The sequence below is a fragment of the Schistocerca cancellata genome, chromosome 9, assembly GCF_023864275.1.
Source record: "Schistocerca cancellata isolate TAMUIC-IGC-003103 chromosome 9, iqSchCanc2.1, whole genome shotgun sequence".
NCBI lineage: Eukaryota > Metazoa > Arthropoda > Insecta > Orthoptera > Acrididae > Schistocerca > Schistocerca cancellata.
This window is the reverse complement of record NC_064634.1, coordinates 308152107-308172448: the sequence shown is the minus strand read 5'-3', so window position 1 is coordinate 308172448 and position 20342 is coordinate 308152107. Positions and strand designations below refer to the sequence as shown.

The following is a 20342-nucleotide window of genomic DNA, read 5'->3' as shown; positions in this document are numbered from 1 at the left end:
GTCTCAGGCTGGGGGTTTGGTGATCTGCCCTTCCTTTTAACGTTTCCCAGTCTGCCTGTCTCTCCTCCCTGAAGAAGGAAGTAATAATTCCAAAAGTTAGGATTGTGTGTGTCCTTTTATATGTGTCTGTCGGCAATACTAAATATTTTGCCTTGAAGATAAAGTACTAGCCAGCAATTCTGTCTCTCAACTATTTTGATCTTATCAGTTGTGTTACATTCCTTGGAGGTATTTTCATTCCACTGATTTAACAAAAGCCCATCGTTGACATTTTGCAGTGCACTTGATCACCATTTAAGCTGTTAAACTACATTCTTTACCTACTGGTCACAGGAAGCCACATGGCTCTCCAGTAACTGACTGTAGATGGCTCATATGTTTAATTCCACTATTTGTTATCAGTACAGATACTGCAGCCAGGCAATAATTTTTGAGGAGTCCTATTGTCTTCAGTTATTGTTGATCTGTTTAAGAAAGTTTGAAATGGGCAGTAGACATAATTTTACAGGGCAGTTATGGCTCTGATTGGTTTACATAGAGGGAATAGCCTAGAAAGTAGTGTGTGAACAAAAAAATCAGAATTCTAAGTTTTCATTGGATGTTTTCACTTGATGTCAACAAACATACTTACTGTGCTCAGTTTTTGATGACGATTCCTGCCATATCTCCATTAAGTGATGTTTCTATCTAACCTTCCAATAAGCTATTTCTTCCATTCTTTTTCTCTGTTTTCTTAGACAAAACCTTAACTGTTTCTGATCATCAGTCTTTCCATCAGTTCTGATTTGCATGTGCTATTCTGCAGTAGTTGCATGGTAGGTGCCGTGGAAAAATCTTGAGGGCAATGGAAAGAGAAGAGGAAAGAGGAAAGAGGCAAAGATGAGTTGGGAGATATGATACTGCGAGGAGAATTTGACGTAGAGTTGAAAGATACAGATGTTGACAGTTGTGGATACTGCCGAACCATCAGTTTAATAATTCATGGTTGCAAAATATTGAGACAAATTACGTTCAGAAGAATGGATAAATTGATAAGAGGCTATGCTCAGGGAGACTCTGTTTGGTTTCTAGAGAAATGTAGGAACATGCAAGCCAATACTGATCCTACGACTTATCCTCTATTGGTGTGCACATATGAAGGTGAGTGGTGGGATGATACACAGTGGCAATAAGCTGTGTACCCCATGATGCTCCAGCCACCAGCATTACTCTGCTGCATCAGCCTTTAGCAAGCACTTTGGGGTGCGGGTATGAGATTTAGCATTTATTTTCATGTTAGGTTAGATATGTGAGGTTATGTAGCCACTATCGTGTTCATTTTGGGTGGCATAAAGCAAATATGACAAGTATTACATTAAGAAGTGACAGAGTTTTCAGAGCATATAAATTATACTTAGAAGTGTCAGAAGCAGCAACAATGGTGCAGTGTAGCTCTCACCCTAGTAGTGCCAATTATCAGGATAGGCAACAGCTGTAGCCTGAGGTGTGGGACTGAGACAGAGAGCATACAGGCGAAACCACAAAGTATTCTCCCTCTCTCTCTGTGCAGAATGCTTTATGTTGCTGCCTTTTCAAGTGCACACCATTATATAAAAAAGCTGAAGGAAGGAAAACCAATGTTTATAGCATTTGTAGACTTAGAATAAAATCTTCTTGGTTTTCAAGCTGTGTTAGTTCCAATAAAATTCTCGAGCTTTCGATGGCCAGCTCTGCCATCATCATCAGGAGTAAAACTACTGACTGCTGGGACTGGCACTATGTCCACCTTATATACCTACGATTATGGCTGCTGGCACCAATCAGAGAGGGTCAAAACGATGCATGTGCGGAAGGTGAGTTGGGCAGATCATAGCAGCTCCGGCCCGCCATGGGACTGAGATATTTCAAGTGGCACGAGGGGCCAGTGCCACATTTGAAACTGCTGCCCTCGCCTCCCTACAAGTGTTAAGCATCAGCTGTTGCTTTCTTTCGACATCAAAAGCACACTCCCATGCCCTAATTATTGTGTAGCACTGGTCCGTGTTGAAATTGTTGCCGTTCATTCTAATCTCGTCTGTCTCCTTTGTAACCGAGTCCCAGTATGTTGATGCATGAACCAAGACTCTTCTGTTCTCAAACTTTTTTCTGTGTCCATTTTCAAGGCCATGATCAGCTATGGCTGACTTGTTGAGTTCCTTTTGCTTAATATGTCTCTTGTGTTCGGTACAATGCTCTGCAACAGTGCAAATTGTCTGGCCTATATAGATGCTGTCACACATCAGGTAAATGAAGAGCTATGTTGTCTTTAACAGGGTGCAACATATCTCTTATCTTGGGGGCAGGCCAGAACTCTGGTCTGAATCCATGTCTCTGCAGTGGATGTCCTAACTTGCTGCTTGTTGCCCCACAGTGTGTCAGGAAAGCCGGCAATTCAGACTGTAGGTGGTCGTCATCAGAAATAACTTTGGCTCTGTGTATTAAAGTGTTCAGGACTGGTGAAAACAACTGGCATTCAAATATTGATCAGTGTGTGTCAGTTTCCTGTACACTGAATGATCAAGCCACGCAACTAAAACATTTGAGAACAATAGCTCACCATCCTTCTCCAACTTGATTGTAAATTTGATGTTGGCATGGACACTATTCATGTGGTCCATGGACTGCTGCAGTGTATTTTCAACGTGAAGCCATATCAGGAAGGTGTCATCGACGTACCTAAGGAAGCAAGATGAATGCAACAATGCAGAGTTCAGAGCCTGCTCCTCAAAGTGCTCCATGAAGAAATTCGTGACTGCAGGAGAAAGTGGCTCGCCTATTGCTGTGCCACCCATCATTTCATAATATTCATCGCAGTGTAAGAAGTACGTTGTCATTATAACATGACGGAACAACTTGACAGATTCCAGGTGGAAACTGTTGGGCCAAAAGATGCAGTGCGTATTGTACTGGCACCCTCATAAAAAGTGACACCACATCCAGACCAACCATTACAGTGTTTCAACCTATTTTCATTTTCTTAGATGTTTCAACAAATGTTTGCGACTTTACAACATGATGTTCACAATGACTCAATTCTGGCGCTAATAATCTTGCAAGATGTTTTGCCAGTCTGTAGGTGGGTGAGCTGATTGCACTAACAATGGGCCTAAGAAGAACATGTTCTTTATGTGTCTTTGGCCGTCCATAAGGCCTGGGAGGCCTGGTGGCGCGAGGCATTAATTTCTTCGCCACTTCATCCACAGTGGCGGATAGTTAGTGCTTGTAGGGAAGTGGGAGCAGTAGTTTTAAATGTGACACTGGTCCCTCATGCCACCTGATGTCACTCGGTCCCACGGCAGCCTGGAACTGCTATGAATAGCCAAACTCACCTTCCACGCACATATCATTTCAACCCTCTCTGATTGCTGCCAGCGGCTGTAATCTTAGATAAATAAGCGGGAAATAGTGCCAGTCCCAGCACTCTGTAGTTTTACTCCTGATGACAATGATGGAGCTAGCCATTGAAAGTTCGGGAATTTTATTGGAATTGACATGGCTTGAAAACTGAGCAGATTTTATGCAGTCTTGCCACCACGAAAGGCTCCGAGGATATTTGTAGATTTAGAGAAAGCTGTTGACAATGTTGACTGCATTACACTCACTGAAATTTGAAAGGCAGTAGGGTTGAAGTACATGGAGTGAAAGGCCGTTTACGGTTTATACAGAAACCAGACTGCAATTATAGGATTTGAAGTACATAGAAGGGAATCAGTAGTAAAGAAAGGAGTAAGACGGGGTTGTAGCGTATTTCCTATATTATTCAGTTTGTATGTTAAGCAACTAGTAAAGGAAACCAAGGAGAATTTGAAAGGTGAGTTAGGCTCAAGGAAAAGAAATAAAAATTTTTAAGTTTGCTGAGGACATTGTAGTTTTGTCAGAGACAGCAGAGAACGTGGAAGAGCAGTTGAATGGGATGGATAGTGTCTTGAAAAGAGATTGCAATATGAAAATAATAAAAGTAAAAGAAGAATAATGGATTGTAGTTGAATTAAATCAAGCAGTGGTGAGGAAATTAGATTAGGAGATGAGATACTAAAAGGTGTAAATGAGTTTCGTTATTTAGACAGCATAATAACTGATAATGGCACAAGTACAGAAGACAGCTATAGCAAAAAAGCGTTTCTGAAAAATAGGAATTTTTTAATATCTGGTATAAAATAGAGTCTTTTCTGGAGGTATTTGTGTGGAGTATAGCCTTGTATGGGAGTGAAACAAGGACAATAAGTGGTTCAGATAAGAATAGCATAGAAGCTTTCAAAATGTTGTGCTATGGCACAATGTTGAAGATTAAATGGGTAAATCAAATAACAGATTAGGAGATACTAAATCAAAATGGGGGAAGAAAGGAGATACTAAATAAAAATGGGGGAAAAAAGAAATTGACTAAAAGAACGGAACAGTTAGTTGTTATGAGGCATCACGGAACCATCAGTTTGGCAGTGGAAGGAAATGTGGGGAGTAAAAGCTGTAGAGGGAGATCGAGGCTTGAATACAGTAGGTAGCTTCAAATGGAAGTAGATTGCTGTAGTTATGCAGAAATGAAGAAGCTTGCACAGGATAGATTAACATGGAGAGCCACATGAAACCACTCTTCAGACTGAAGACAACAACATCTGATTATAAGTTTCAAAATCACTTAAAATGGGTGAAACAGTCTGCTTAATTTAATCATAGGTAAAAAAGGAAACTGACAGTGTAATAGTCTTGATCACCTTAATGCGTGAAGATGAATAATAGCTTATGAGCATGGAAACTAAAGATTTCAGCCAATAGTACCTCAGTGGTACTTCAGTTTCAGCTGGTTTTCTTCGGGTTGCAAGGATGTCGTCCCTACTTCCACAGTGGCATCAAGAAATTTGTTGTGTACATTACAGCATCTACATGTTCAACATGATTTTGGCAAAAAATAAACAACACCAGGGTGTAGCTTTTCATGGAAAACAGAGTGCACAGGAACAAAAACTAGAGACTTATTAACAGAAAAAGTCATACAAGGGGATAAAGCTATGGGGATGAAAAACACATTTTTGTGTGCTATGTTATGGAATATAAATGACATAAGTCTTGTGAAAAGAAGGAGAAGAAGATGAAAATGAAGACTGGCTCATTAAGTGATGCAAACAATGTTGGCTCATACATCTCTCTCTCAACAATGGAGTTCACATGAAAGTAAATACACACGAAAACCGACACAAACAACACACTGACAGGCAAAGGTAGCAAAAGAGCTGACTGAAGGAGAAATTAATCAGGTAATAATAACAATAAAAAGATGTTAAAAAGTGGATACTACATAACATCAGTGTAGTCAAAATCTTATCTGAAAAACTGATATTCTCAAAGATTGTAATCTCAGAAACTGTTGGGAATAATGTAGCTGTCATTCATGACAGAGGTTGCCTAAAAAACAGTTTGTTGATGTCACTAACGGAATAACAAGCTACCCATATTCCAAAGTAATACATAAAAACATCCCATAATCACATTTGATTGGAAGCAGTTGAAACTGTATTTGACATGGAAACAAGTGAGTCCACTCTAAAACAAATCCAAAAAAATTATGAACTCTTGCTGGTAATTAGAATAGTGATAGAGTTACACTATTACACCACTTAGAAGAATCTCATTTACATATATATCATTCAAGCCACTGTATAGTGCATGATGGAGGATCATTTCCTTTCCTGTTCCACTCACAAATAGAATGAGGGAGAAACAACTGGCTAAATGCCTCGACATGAGCCCAAGTTTCTCTTAAAGTATCGTCATAGTCCTTACTTGAAACATATGTTGGCAGTGGTAGAATAATTCTGCAGTCAGCTTTAAATTTTTGGAATAATGCTTTTTGAAAAGTGTTAAGCTAATTGACTTTTATTCAGGAAGAGCCATTTTCAAATCTGAGTCTGGCTATCTTAGAGTTAAGTGTGTGTGTGTGTGTGTGTGTGTGTGTGTGTTTTTTTAATCGAAATTTAATTTATTATGCAAAATGTTGGGGCAGATGATTTGAACTGTTGACTTCCCTGTCATCCTTTTCCTAGCTGAACTTAGGCTACATCTCTAGTCATCTCACTGTTACTGGGGAGTTGTACCTTAGTCTGCTTTCCTTCATTCAGCAAAATGTGCGTACACTGTAGGAGAAACACTACATACAAATAAACAGAAGAAACAATGAAAATGCTAACATTGTGACAGTAGTTGGATGATGTAAGCATACTGAAGATACAAAAACTTACGTAACTTGATGTTACATTCGTACACCCTCAAGTTGCAATAAAAAATTAATCAACGGAAAAGTATACAAATTACATTAATATAATAATGTTCACCTATTCTAAGATTGATACTTGAATGAGGCATGATAGCTTTGTTACATACTTCCTTTATATGTCAGATCACCAATATGATCATGGCAATCTAATGATGTGTTCCACCCAAAATGTCTCAAGTGAAGTCGTGTTTATCAGCTGATGGCTTCTTATTTGGTGACAAAACAACAATTGTGCAGTACTCCTATTGATTGTCATTAGGTTTGTTGACATTTTCTATAATATTTAGACTCCTATCACATTGTTTTAGTTAATGAATTTACATCCCTTGGCCCAAAGTAGTTGCATCATTTTTAGATCACCACGATATGTACAGTATAGAAACCAATGTATAATAAAAAAAAAAATTGGCAACATGTTGGCACTTCACTGATTTTATACCTTATATGAGAATAAAAAGTTACAGTCTACATTGCAGTTTCTGTTCTTTCTATCGGTGCTGACTGTTTTTGCTAATAAAACCATCATCTGAAGAAAATTAATTTACCCTGAGGATCTAGTCCTCAGAGCCACTGTGTACTGTTAAAAGATAGCCATCACAACTTGCTGACTGTCTGGTGACTGTCAAACTGCAGCATTGTTTATTCTTGTATATTGAAACAACTCGGTTAGAATTAGTTGGCAATGCTGTCATACTGTTTAATGAAATAGGTACAACATTTCTGTATTGTACTGGATGGTACATGCAATCAAAAGTCATTGCAAAATGTCAGAATTACTCTCTCTGGTCAGACCAGTTATATGTGTTTCTGTTGGTGAAAATATACCGTTATAGACTCAGTCAATAATTTATATTCACCCAGTTCATCTAGTTCCGCTGACACAGTTTTTTAATAATATTTCTGAGCAAGCTTTGTTGCTCTAGTGCATTTAGAAGGCATTGATAGGTGAATAATTACAAGTTGAAAATAAGAACAAAAGACAGAAATAAATGCTAATAAATACTTTCTCAAAACACTGCATACATTTCTCACATGAAGACATAGTTTCCACTTTACTCGTTGTATATTTCTTCCCCTCTAAGTCACTAATAAAAGCACTTTTTCCAAATATCTTTTGACTGTTGGCCATATTTAGAATCTCACATCTACAAGAGGTTCTTTGTCCACAGAAAACTACCATTCTTCCAGTTGAACTTTCACTTGCGAAAACATGGTAATATCTTTTTGATCAAGGTGAGGTCAGTATGGTGCTTGATAAAGAACTCTGAAATTGTAACTATTAAATATGTATCACAGTTTCTTAACCCATGTGCTGGAACATTTGGCACAAAAATCCATCTTGGCTGCACACTGCTGAAGAGGTGAGAGGAGGCGGAGAATTGATTGTTGAACAAGAAACTGACTTCTTTTGTTTTTACTACAATTTCATTTTTTGCCAGCAAGTATGAATGTTTTGCCTCACCTCACTGATTGCATTAGTTATTCAAATAATGGTATAAGATTTTACAGGTGGTGGTGGTGGTAGTAGTAGTAGTAGTAGTATTAGTAGTAGTAGTATTTTCTATTTTATTACACATTTTACCCGTGAAAATAATTGCTGGTGTGATGTAATTTTTCAGAAATCAGTGTTTAGTTGCTTGCTCATGTGACTGTGTTAACATCAAAGATTTTCAGGAAAATTAAATAAAACTTGTTGGAAAGCACTTTGTTTCACATAATGTAATCCCTATCAACATAAAATATTCCCTTATTTTTACATTTCGGTGTGTTATAAATCGAAATGTATTATGCATGCATTGAAGACGACGAACCATCGGAGTGCCCAAAATCCACTATGACCAATGAAACTGTGAAGAAAATATCATCAGTTACTGGCCGTTGGAAGTATTTTAGCTCACTGACGTTTCAAAGATCTCATCAGCCTGGGTACTTCAAATTTTGCACGAAGAACAATGCTTTCTTCTCAGTTGAATCATAGGTGTTAACTACTGAAAAAGATACACATGATTGAACAGGCTTGTTATTATTGCAACTCCTGTGAGTTTCTTCGATGTTTTATACCACTAGATTAGTTGAGTGTTCATTATTATCCATCAGAGATGAAGTAGCAGTTGGAACAGCTGGTTACAAAAAGTGAAAATTCAACAAAGAAAGTGAAAATTCTGTTCTCAGGAAATGTCATGACTACTGTGGCTTTCCCATGGTTCGGTGTTTGCAGACTTTTTTCCATGAGGGAAAAATTATTCAAAGAGTCATAAATTTCAGTACTAGACAAATTTAAGGCCATTATTCTGATTGAATGTTGTTCACATCTTCAAACGAAGGAACTTCTCTTCCCTCATGACAGTGCACCCTTGCACATATCTTGAATTGTTTCTGTATGACTTTTGAAGAAAAGTGCTTCTATAAATGCACTGTTTGATAATGGATTCCAGTTGGGAATAAAAGGGAGGGGCTTACCAGTTCTGGCATACGCCTTATGTCCAAGGAAAAACTCATAAGAAACTTGGTCAGAAGCGGGAGATTGGAACCATTCTCATTTATCTCTGGGACGTCATACTTCATTGAAGATTCGTTCCTGCTAACAAATGAGTGGATGGCCGAAGACTTATATCAGATGATGAAATTGAAAATGGGACAGTTATTTCTTTTGCATTCGCACTAATCGTACCTCACTGAGGGTATTAAAAAGACTAAATGTATCATTTTATATATTAATATGTGTGTGTGTGTGTGTGTGTTTTTTGTGGTGTGTGTGTGTGTGTGTGTGGGGGGGGGGGGGGGGGAAATCTCTGAAGCATTTAGTTACTTTTTAGACTGTGAAATTTTTGAATATCTCTCATATGGTTTTCCATTAAAACAGATGGTTGCTTTTTGATTCTGTAGAAACTCTGAACAGAAAAATTGGTCTGTGTTTGTTAATACTTATTTATTTTATTTTGCGTATGGCAATACAGCGACAATATTTTATATAAGTACAACAATATTTAAACAAAATGTATAAAACAAAACAATGTGTAAATAGTACATGTGTAAAATACAAGCAGTAGCACAAAAGGATAAAGTACAAACACTCAAGACAAAATAACTACATGTTAAAAGCTTGGCAAGCCTGACTAGAAACTCATTCATATATTTAAAGCTCGATATCTAGATTGCACAGCCAATCCAAAGCAGAGGGTTTCACATATATAACCTCAGAGACAGGTCCAGCGTATCTTCTTAAGGGGCATTCCTCAATAATATGGCGGATGTTCTGTTCTGGTGCTCCACAGTCACAGGCTGGTGAGCCGCATAGACCCCACTTGTACTTATATGCATTGCATCTTGCATGGCCCGTTCTGATACGGTTTAATTTAGTCCAGGAACATCTCTTCAGGCCAAAGCCCGGTAATTCCAGAGTAAGATCTTTGATACTTTGTTTATTAATTCCAGAATCATTCCAAAAGTGCCGCCATTGCTCCTTGATGTCAGGTTGATGTTCTTGTGTATTAACCCATATAGGCTTCCGTGACTTAAAGCGGGTCAATGGTATTTCGTTCAAAACATCATGGATTGGTAGATTTTGTGGGTAGTCTGAGTCATGAATTTTTGACCACTCTCTTGCTGCTGCTTCTTGCCTTCTCAATTGTGGAGGTGGAATATTGCCAGGAGAATGCAGCCAAGGAACTGGGGTGGATTTAATAGTACCTGTTATTATCCTCATACACTCGTACAACTGGACGTCGATTTTCTTAGTATGAGTGCTCAAATGCCAGACAGCAGAGCAATATTCGGCAAAGTATATTCCATGGCTATTGCGGCAGTACGTAAGGTGGATGCTTGAGCTCCCCAACTCGAGCCAGCCAATTTTGTCAGGATGTTGTTGTGACTCTTTAGCTTTTGGCTTATGTTTTCTAGATGTTTTTTGTAAGTCAGGGAGCGGTCTAGGGTTATGCCAAGATATTTGGGGTTGAAGTTGTGTTTGACTCTTTGTTCACAGAAGTTCACACTCAGTTCTTGTTGGGCCATTTTATTGTTCAAGTGTAAAACACACACCTCAGTCTTGGTTGGATTAGATCATAATCGCCATTTTTTATAGTAGGAATTCAAGGACTCCAGATCTTTTGTGAGTACATTCGCTCCTTCCCCAAGTGTTTTAGTTTGTACAACTAAAACACTTGGGGAAGGAGCGAACGTACTCACAGAAGATCTGGAGCCCTTGAATTCCTACTATAAATATTGTTAATACTATGCTTTTATCAGGATTCTGTAGAAAATTTGTCTACGTCTGTTAATACTATGCTTTTATCAGGAAACTTGAGATTCGCCATAATGATTACTGAACAGCTTCTCAATCTGATCTACTACAGTAATCAGTAGCATGGAAAATAATGTTGACCTTGTCATTAGTTGCTTAGCCAATATTTTGGAGTCTAGTTCTAGTTCTAGTACTGCATTGTATTATTTTTTTTTGTAAGTTTAAGACCTGAGGGGCAAATTCTGCTTATAAATTTAATATTTATTTTAAATTTTGAAGGAGTTGGTGGCACTGATGGAAATGGTGACGTTTTTGATCCAAATAATATAGAGGCATTCACTGAGTTTGTACATGCACAGACTTCTGATTTGGGAGTTCATTTCATGATGGCAGATGGGGTAAGTGTCATATCTCATTTATGAATAAGCATGGCTGCATACATTAGTTTTATTCACAGTTTTTATGTAACATTTTAATTTCGAAGGCAAAAGGAGATCCCTTTTATCAGTTATTAAAATTTTTGTATTCAGGGATTATGAATGACTGTTAATTCACAAATGGACAATTTAACAGTAAAATAAGCATTTAGTCATACAGTACATAGGTGACTGTTTTCGACTTAATGGGATCAATTCTCTTATGTGAATATGAAGTACATAGTGATGTATTGTAGCTGACTGTGTAACTGGAAAAAGATATTTGTTTGCAACCATATAAGCATATGTATGACCCTGTGGGCAATGCTCTTATTAATAAAATAAGTAAACACAGTCACAGTTATCCAAATTATTTTCATTTATGGCACTTTTGTAAAGCATACAGCTTAGTGATTGATGTGGTCTGTATTATGTAACATTCTACAGAATTATGAAATAAGTGAAGGGTACAAGGGAAAAAGGATCAAAATCCACTTTTTGCTGTAATTTAATTTGGAGTTAAAAATGCAGCAGATTAAGCATGGTAGACATACAGTGATTTGTTAGAGGAATTCTCAAGGCTTTTTTCTAACAGACTCTTCATTTGAAATGAGTGCCATGTCATAGTGTCCTGTTTATTAAAAATGAAAAGTCAAGTCCTACATGTTTACAGACAAAACAATCTAGTCCACTTAATAGAACGTATTTCATATACATAAGTGTTTGCCTTAGAAGTAAACAACATTTGTGGGATATTACATAAAAATGCCTATAAGAGACTGATGAAATTAATGTAATCTCTACACCAAATTACTCATTGTTGACTACATGTAATTTTGAAAAATAGACCTGTGCACTTTCAGAACAGAATTTCTTAAGGGATTGTAAGTCGTCATATTTTGCCTCAGAGAGAGGAATTAAACTCGAAAATGATTTTTTTTTTTTTTGTGCTTTCCAGTCTGCAAATGGCTTCCCCCCCTCCCCCCGCCCCCCAACACTAAATAGGACTCCCAAGAGCCGTTGCAAGTGGTGCAACAATTGATAGGTCTAGAAGAAGTTCTGTCAACTGCCATTTCTTCTATTTGTCTTACCTTCATTGGTTATTTCTTTACCGAGAAATGAAGGCTATGATTTGAACTTGTCTTGGGAATATTCGATGACACAGAAGGCACTACGTTTTACGCAGCATCTTTTGATGTGTTCATTCCAATCACTGTTGTTTCAGTGTGGGCTTTTTGATTTATTAAGCTCATATCTTCACCCCATTCCATGTAACTGTGCACTCTAACAGGAAAAGATTACTGTTATTCAAATCTGTTATATTGATGAACCATAGAGCGGATGAAGCAAATAAAGACAACTTTTATTCTGGCCGAGCAAGTATCACTAAAAATGTGGCAATGTTGAACTGAGAAAACAAGATGATAAAAGTGGAAGTCAAACAACAATGGGCAACTTCATCAGCTCCTGGAAGGAGAACATGCACATTAAACATGTAAAAAGATATGTGTCACTTGTAGTGTACATCATTACCACTAATATTATGCACTGAAACATTTTCCATGAAATCTATACCTATTGCCAATTTTCATGTTTTTGCCTAGCTTTAATTTTAACTCCATGTTTTCATTGACAGGAGACTTCAGTCTTCTCCTTATGTAAGTTTCTAGCCACTTAATTTCTTTATCTACTTCTTCTACACTCCTGTTATAATTAAGTTTTCTTGCAGGAAGGGATTTCTTTTTTGCTTAGAATTTTTCACATTCAGTGTAAGTATCTGACCTGGGATACAAAAAAAAGGGGGGGGGAGGGAGCTCTGGAAATGCCTCTGTGTACATTTGATGCACTATTTTGGTGTTTAATTCTTCAGGTAGATAAATTTTAGCTGTATCTTATTGTGGAGGTTATCATGAGAAGAACAGCCTTGAAGGGAACTTATATGTTTCATAACATTTTCAACGGCATCAGCTGACTCTTTATCGTTCAAATAGAATGAGAACCTCACCAGTCAGTAGGAGCATGGCCAGTAGTAGAAAGAGATTTCTTGATTGCTAACATATTCTGGTTTGTTATACCAAGCACACTGAGAAAGGTATTGTAACAACCTAGAATTTCAGTAACTTTTCTTTCCATCTGTAAATACACTATGGGAACGGGAGGCGTATAGAGGTATACTGAACAAACTGTCCCACAAATATCTGCACATAAATATATATTTCCACAGTAGTTGTAAACGTGTACACAGCAAGAGACATAAATTCAGACTGTTAGAATAAAATGGCAGTTCGAAAATGGCTGATCTCAGTCAAAGATCATATTGTTCAGGGTCGATTTGACCTATTGACGCCACACAGCCCCCCCCCCCCCCCCCCCCTCCCCGCAGTATGGTGTACCACAGGTGAATCGTCTTGGCTGGAGACAGTGTGGGCATTGACGCAGTTGGTGGTTGTACGAGATGGTAGATGCACAACCGGGACCTCCACCTCGACCGGGGCAGGGTGTGGAGGTGGAACGACGGGAGGCAGGTCCACCTCGAAGTCACTGAACCAGTGAGGGCGGACGATGCGGCGCCAGGCTCGTGAGCAGGCGGGCAGAATGGCGGGTGGCAGGATGTAGTTGTGGCAAGCCCGGATGCTAACCGAGCTGTCCGGCGAGATGAAGGCACGTATTGTCATCGGGTCGCACTCACAAGGGAGGGTGAGGCTATGTACAACACTGAAGTGTAGCTGGTCGTTGGGTGGTGAGGTCGCGGTGTCTATGTGTAAAATGAGAACTCGGTCGTCAAGAGTTATGATTGAAATGTCGTCCACATGGTGTGGGGGGTACGTTGCAGAGCAGGTTGACTACGGGAGAGGGTGTCTTAAGTCGGTGAGGTAGCTGCGAAACCCACACACGGGGTAGAGGTTGATGTATCCGAGAAACCCGCAAATGGCGTTGGATGAAAAAATTGGGATGTTGGCCCAAGGAGAAACGTTTTTGGACTCCATGGCGGGAGAGAGACTGGCAGGAGAGTCGTTTGATGAATCTGACTGAGCTAGCAGGGGGGTGTCAGGGTCCACGAAAGCTGGTTTGAGTCGGTGTAACGAAACAGTTTGGGGAGAGTCTTTGACGATGATGTTGAAAGTTGTGTTGCTCCGCCAGAGGACTTTAAAGAGGCCGAGGTAAAGTGGTTGCAGAGGTTGTCGGATCGAGTTGTCTCTCGGCATCACATGGGAGCAAGTGTTGAGATCGGTTGGCACGTAAGTGTTTGGCGGGGAGTGGCTGATAGGTGGGTGCAGGCTTGCATGTTTGAAGTGAGTGTGCATGCGACTTATGAAATCCAGGTAGGGGGGGAAATCTTAAGGTACCTGAGGTTGGATGAGTTCCCCTGGTAGGACGGGGTTCTCCCCGAAAGCGAATTCTAAGATAATTCCCCGTAAGTCGGGCTTGATAGTTGATTGGAGGCCGAGGAGCAATCATGGAAGGGCTTCGGACCAGAAGCAGTCGTTGCTTTGTGGGTGGTAGGTCGTGGTATGAATTTTATTTATGCCACAGATGTTACATAAAATTGTGAACAGGGAAGACTCAAACTGCCGACCCTGCTCGGTGGTGATGGTGGTCGGACAACCGAACCTAGCAATCCATGAGTAAATGAAACCCTTGACCACGGTCTCAGCCATGATGTTAGGTAAAGGAACTGCGTCTACCCAGTGGGACATGCGGTCGATTGTGGATAGAATGTATCTGTGGCCCTCCAACGGTATGTACATGGAGAAATCGTCCTGGGGGAATGTCGAACCTGCCCAGTTGTGTGGAGGTGTGGGGGCTGATTTTGTTGCATTGACAGGGGACGCAGCTGCGTGCCCAGGTCTGACAGTCCCATTTTATATTTTTCCAAACGATACGCTCAGAGATGGGCCGTGTAGTTGCGCGGACGCCAGGGTGAGCGATGTTATGCAGTGCATCGAAGGCATGGCGGTGCAGGGGGAGGTGGGAGCAACAGGCGTAAGGTACTGGTAGAAGAGTCGCACCACATCTCACCCACAACGCCGGGGAATTTAGCTTTGGTAAACACAAGGGAAGTTTGAGGGTTCACGAGGAGATCTTGAGATTCCTCGTCGGACACTTGTAGGGCAGCCAGGTTGGATAAGTCTATGGTGTGCGAAGTAGTATTGATCCACGAGAAAAAGTCTGTGGCGATGTTGTGCCTTTGATGTGCCTTTGATGTAGCGAACATCGGTTGTGAATTTGGGAGACTAGATAAAAGTGGTGGAAATGCCGAGGGGTGGGTCCTCTGGGGGGTTGCAGAAAGCGGCTGCGAGTGGTTTGTGATCCATGAGGATGAAGAACAAGTGACCCTCCATGTTGAGGCAGAAGTGTTTTATGGCCTTGTAGACTGCTATCGAAAGCAGAGTATTTCTTCTGAACTGTTGATAGTTTTTTAGAGAAGAAATGAAGAGGGGAAACCGTGTCCGCCTTGCGTTGCTGTAGTACCACTCCCATCGCCATGTCACTGGTGTCTGCAGTGATGAACAACTCGGCCAAGGGGTTGGGGTGGGTGAGTGTCACGGCGTGAGCTAAAGAAGTCTTTAGTGCATGGAAGGCCTCCAGCATAGGTGCAGTCCAGCGAACGGGTCTGAGTCCTGAAGTCAGTTTACCCGATAGCGAGTCTGTCAGTGGGGCTTGCACTGTGGCGGAAGAGGGCAGGTGACGGCGGTAGTAATTTATTGTGCCCAGGAAACGTTGAAGTTCTTTGTAAGTAGCAGGGGGTGGCATTGTGTGATGTCCTGCAAGCGAGATTTGGGAGGCTGTGTTCCGTCGGTGGAGACGGTGTAACCAAAGAAAGTGACAGTCTTGAAGGACCATGGATAAATGGTTTTTATGTTCCTCAGCCGACTTGCTGAAAATGAAAATGAGTATGTCATCCAGGTATGCAAAGCAAAGCTCAAACTGTCATAAGATGGAGTCAATGAATCGCTGCCACGTTTGCGCCGCATTTTTCAGGCTGAATGTCATGAAGTTGTATTGGAACAAACCAAGCAGCATGATAACAGCTGTTTTAGGGATGTCTTCCGGCACTACGGGAATCTGGTGGCAGGCACGTTTACAGTCAATAACACTGAAGATTGTAGTGCCCGATAACATATGAGTGAAATCATGTATGTTAGGCACAGGTGAATTGTCCATGACGGTATAACCGTTTAGACATCTGTAATGACCACACCTTCAGAAAGAACCGTCATGTTTGAGGGCGAGGTGAATCGGTGAAGACCAATTGCTGTCTGACAATTGCAGAATACCTGCCTCCAAAAGTTCGTTAATTTGCTGCCGGGGTGCGTGCAACTTAATAGGGTTGAGGCATCTATACCCGGGCTGCTGAAACATGTCACTTCAAGGTAACTCCGCAAGCACCATAGAGTTGGTAGTATAACTAATAAACAAGTGAGGAACAGGAGGTGCTGCATCTTCTGAGCCAATAACAGCACTGAACAAAAGCTGGTTACGGCATCGACACTACCACGTTGCCTGCTTCTGTGTAAACATTGTATGTTTGTGCGTGAATGCATGCTGTTGTGTTGTGTTACCGCCTCGACTACAGTTTTTGTTTGTTAAACAGTGTCACCAAAAACGATGTCGTTCACCAAGCGACAATCCATTGCGTCATGGAGTGCCATTAAATAGTCTTTGGAATTCCTATGGAGGACATGTGAGTTTTATGAGCAAGAAAAAGAATTTCTTTCTGTTCATGGGCATGCGTTGATTCCTGCCGATAAAGTTTTAGAGCGTACCTCAAAAACTCTAAGCCTCAATGAAAGAACATTTATAAGGAAAGGGGTGCTACTTCAAGACTGTGAAGTAAACAGTGTGGAAGAAACAGCATGTTTTTAAATACTCCGGGCAAGAAAAAAAGGCAGCCTCGTCCTGTTACAGATATTGATTCTTTCCAGTCCGATGCAATTCCTCAGCACATAAACGGATACTATAAAGGAAAGAATACCCCACAATAGCGAAGTTGCTAATTTCTTTAAAAGAAAGTGCACTTTTCTCAGGGGGAAAAAGTCTCTTAAGATGATATTAAAAAGTGTGAGCTTCCATTTTAAAAAGTTAGATGGACGAAAACTGTTACTAGAAAAAGCTCATGTCATTGCAGCTCATAACATTTTCTTACACAAAATTGTAGGAAAGGACGTACGCTCAGTCATATGGTTAGACGAAACCTGGATCACCGCTGGAGATTCAGTTGAGAAATGCTGGACAGATGATACTCCGAATAGCAGCGGTCATCAGCCAACAAGAAGAGGATCAAGATTAATTGTGGCCCATGCAGGATCTTCAGATGGCTTTGTGCTTGAAGGACTTCTAGTTTCTCGATCGAAAAAAAAAAAACGGTGACTGTCATGAGGATATGGACCACCCACGGTTTCTACAGTGGTTTAAAAATTTGTTGTTACAGTTTAGTGTTCCGACAGTTTTTGTGATGGACAATGCACCATACCATTCCGTGATTTTAGATAAAACTCTGACCACTAGTGACAGTAAAGAAACTATGGTGCAGTGGTTGCAGGCGAGAGACATTGCTGCGGACATGAGCATGACAAAGCTGCTGTTATACTCACTCGTTAAACAAAATAAGCCTGTGACGTCTAAATACTTGTAGATGAAATTGCAAGCGAACAGGGTCACTTGGTAATGAGGCTAATGCCTTATCACTGCCATTTTAATCCAATTGAATTGGTTTGGAGAGAAGTCAAGGCATACATTGGGGGTAACAACAAGACTTTTACTATAACAGAAGTGGAAAGACTGCTACGTGAAGGTCTTGCTACTGTAGGCGCTACCTCATGGAGGAAAAAAAAGTAGACCATGTTGCTAAACTGATAAGAGAAGCACAGGCTATAGATGGCATTATAAATGAAAATGAACAATTAATGATTTCTCTTGATGATGATGATGATGATGATGATGATGATGATGACGATGACGATGATGATGACGAAGACAATGGTTTTGGCACCAATTCCATTGATAGTGAAGGAGAACTGCATGGAATTACGCCACTGACATCGTAAATTGGTGAGTGTAAATGTTTACAGAATTCCTCTCTGCAATCGGGTAGGCTATGCATGTTTTGCTTTATTTCTTTCTATGAGTGTGGATAGCGTGTTATTTGGTATGCTTAGATTTACATTATTATATGACGTTTTACATGCAGCTATTACTGTAAATTTTCATAGGTATTGTCATTAACTTCGAGTGTTTTATTTCCCGGTTTCAATATTATCAAACGCTTAGTCTCTGTCGTCATTCTCTCCATTGTTAGAAAAACATACTTTGTTGCACTTACGTATAAACATCGATTGTAGCTTACATTTACAAAATGTACTTCGGAGTTGTGGGCGTGTGCGGTGGCAGCTATAGCAACCTCGCAATCTCAGTGTAGCCAACCACACGCGAGCTGTCAAGTGACATGTTTCACCAGCCCGAGTATAACCTTGTGCCTAATAGGAGGCCAAGCAGTGGTAACTTACTTGCATGTCAGTCCGTCAGTGATGGAAACTGAGAACTGCACACGAGACTGATCATTGTCCTGACATGAAGTTTTTGGACGAGTACAGCGCGATGAGGCATAACCGTTAGTGCGAGTGGGAAAAGGCTGCCCCAAAAGTCACATGCCTAGTACATGAGCATGGCGTGCACTTGTGTGAAGAGGGCGGCTACGCGCGCAGCACAGAGCGGGTCGGAACGTGCGAGGAATGTCTGCTGTCGACCTTGGACTTGGTAACAAGTGTGGACGAGAGCGGCGTTGGCGTCGCGCATGTAGCAGCGATGGCCGCCGAGTAACATGACTGGCGCATGAGAGAGGGGGAATGTTTATTAACATGTGGGATGGCTGCTTGCATAGTGTGCATGGTTGCATTGTGCGTGTGACTGTCATTAGATGCACTGTTTGAAACCCAAGGCACTGAACGTGGCGAGTGAGTCGGGGGTGCGGAGTCTACTGGACACGAATCGTCACAAGCGTTTAATGTGTTTGGACTAACCTAATGAGTGTCCGAGCTGGTGTTGGCTGGAGAAGCTCAATTAAGTGGCGGAACTGTGGACTGCATTTTTAGTAGCGAGATACGAGCTGCGATGAGCTTGTTGTAGGTGTGTGTGATGCGTTGTTTTGGCTTGTTGTTGTCCCAGCGGAGTTGTGCCATCAAGTCATATTTTGACAGTAGATTAGTTACACAGGCCAGTGTCGCCCACAAGGGTGGAGCACCCGCATACTAACTCACATGTTGCGGGGAACATAAGTGCGGGAGCACAGTATCTGAGTATTAGTGGGATGGTGTAGCACTGAGCCCTGAACTATGTTCGGAGAGAGTTTGTAATGGGACAAAAAATCCATACCGAGAATAGGTTCATCAATGTCGGCAACGTAGAAAGTCCACGGAAAACACAGAGAATGAGATAGGTGCCTGAGGTTTATAATGTTGATGCATTGACAGCTCTTAGAAGTGACCTCGTTGGTGAAAAGACGGGGGGAGCCATCAATGTAGGTATGATAGACATGTAAGCACCAGTGTCAACTAGGAAAGGAAGCTGTAACGAAATGTCAGTCACATACAAATGACTGCTCAGCAGGGTGGACGAGTGGACAGAGTGCAATGTATGAGGACGCCCATGAGGTTCGCTGCAGGACTTGGCGTCTTTTAGGTCCTGCGGTCTGCGTTTGGGTGCTGGCATGGTAACCGGCACTTCTTGACATTATTGCCAAAAGTCTTGTGGTACCAGCAGTACGGATGAGCTGGATGTGGTGGCGGTGGTGGTGGTGGTGGTGACTGTGGCAGCAGAGGAGATTTGTCCTCATCAATTTGTTCTGGCATGTATACCGGCACATATGGTGCGTGGCCAATCCTGGAGTACACGGACAGTGGAGAGAGCGAGCAGATGCTGCCAGGCGATGTTGAAGATGCGGAGGCGGAGCGAGCTTGGCCTCTGCCAGCGGACGGCCGATAAGCGGGAGTAGTAAGCTGGCTGGCGTTGTTGTAGCAATGAGTGCAGTTTGCCGGTGATGTGGAGAAGAGAGCCAATTGATTTGAAGGAGTGCGGTAGCAGGTGGATCTGTAGGTCAGCAGGCAGCTTGGCAGACCACACCGCCCACAGAGTGGCGTCCAGCATGGTATGCTCACTCACAAGAAACTGAAAGTGGCGCCAGAGTTGTGATGGGGTTCGGTCCCCCAGGTGTTCCTCGTTCATGATCTTGATGATTAAATCTTGTGGTGAGCAGGCGAGTTGTTGTTCTTCACGAACTCTTATTTCGGTGGAGGCTATGGCGAGAGGAGTAGATTACAAGTTAAGTCTGAATGATCATGGAAGTGCATGACGCGACACAGTTTAAAGTTGTCACCAGACATGTGATACAGCTCAAAAAGAT

The 20342-nt window shown here is 41.2% G+C and overlaps 1 protein-coding gene across 1 annotated transcript in view; it reads left to right on the top strand.

Annotated features, from left to right (window-relative positions):
• Positions 1-20342, top strand: part of LOC126101561 (cap-specific mRNA (nucleoside-2'-O-)-methyltransferase 1) — a 275895-nt gene that overhangs the window by 71975 nt on the left and 183578 nt on the right. Inside the window, exon 8 of the mRNA XM_049912198.1 lies at positions 10806-10924. Within this exon, the coding sequence (XP_049768155.1) occupies positions 10806-10924 (119 nt within the window). The remainder of the gene's footprint in view (positions 1-10805; positions 10925-20342) is intronic.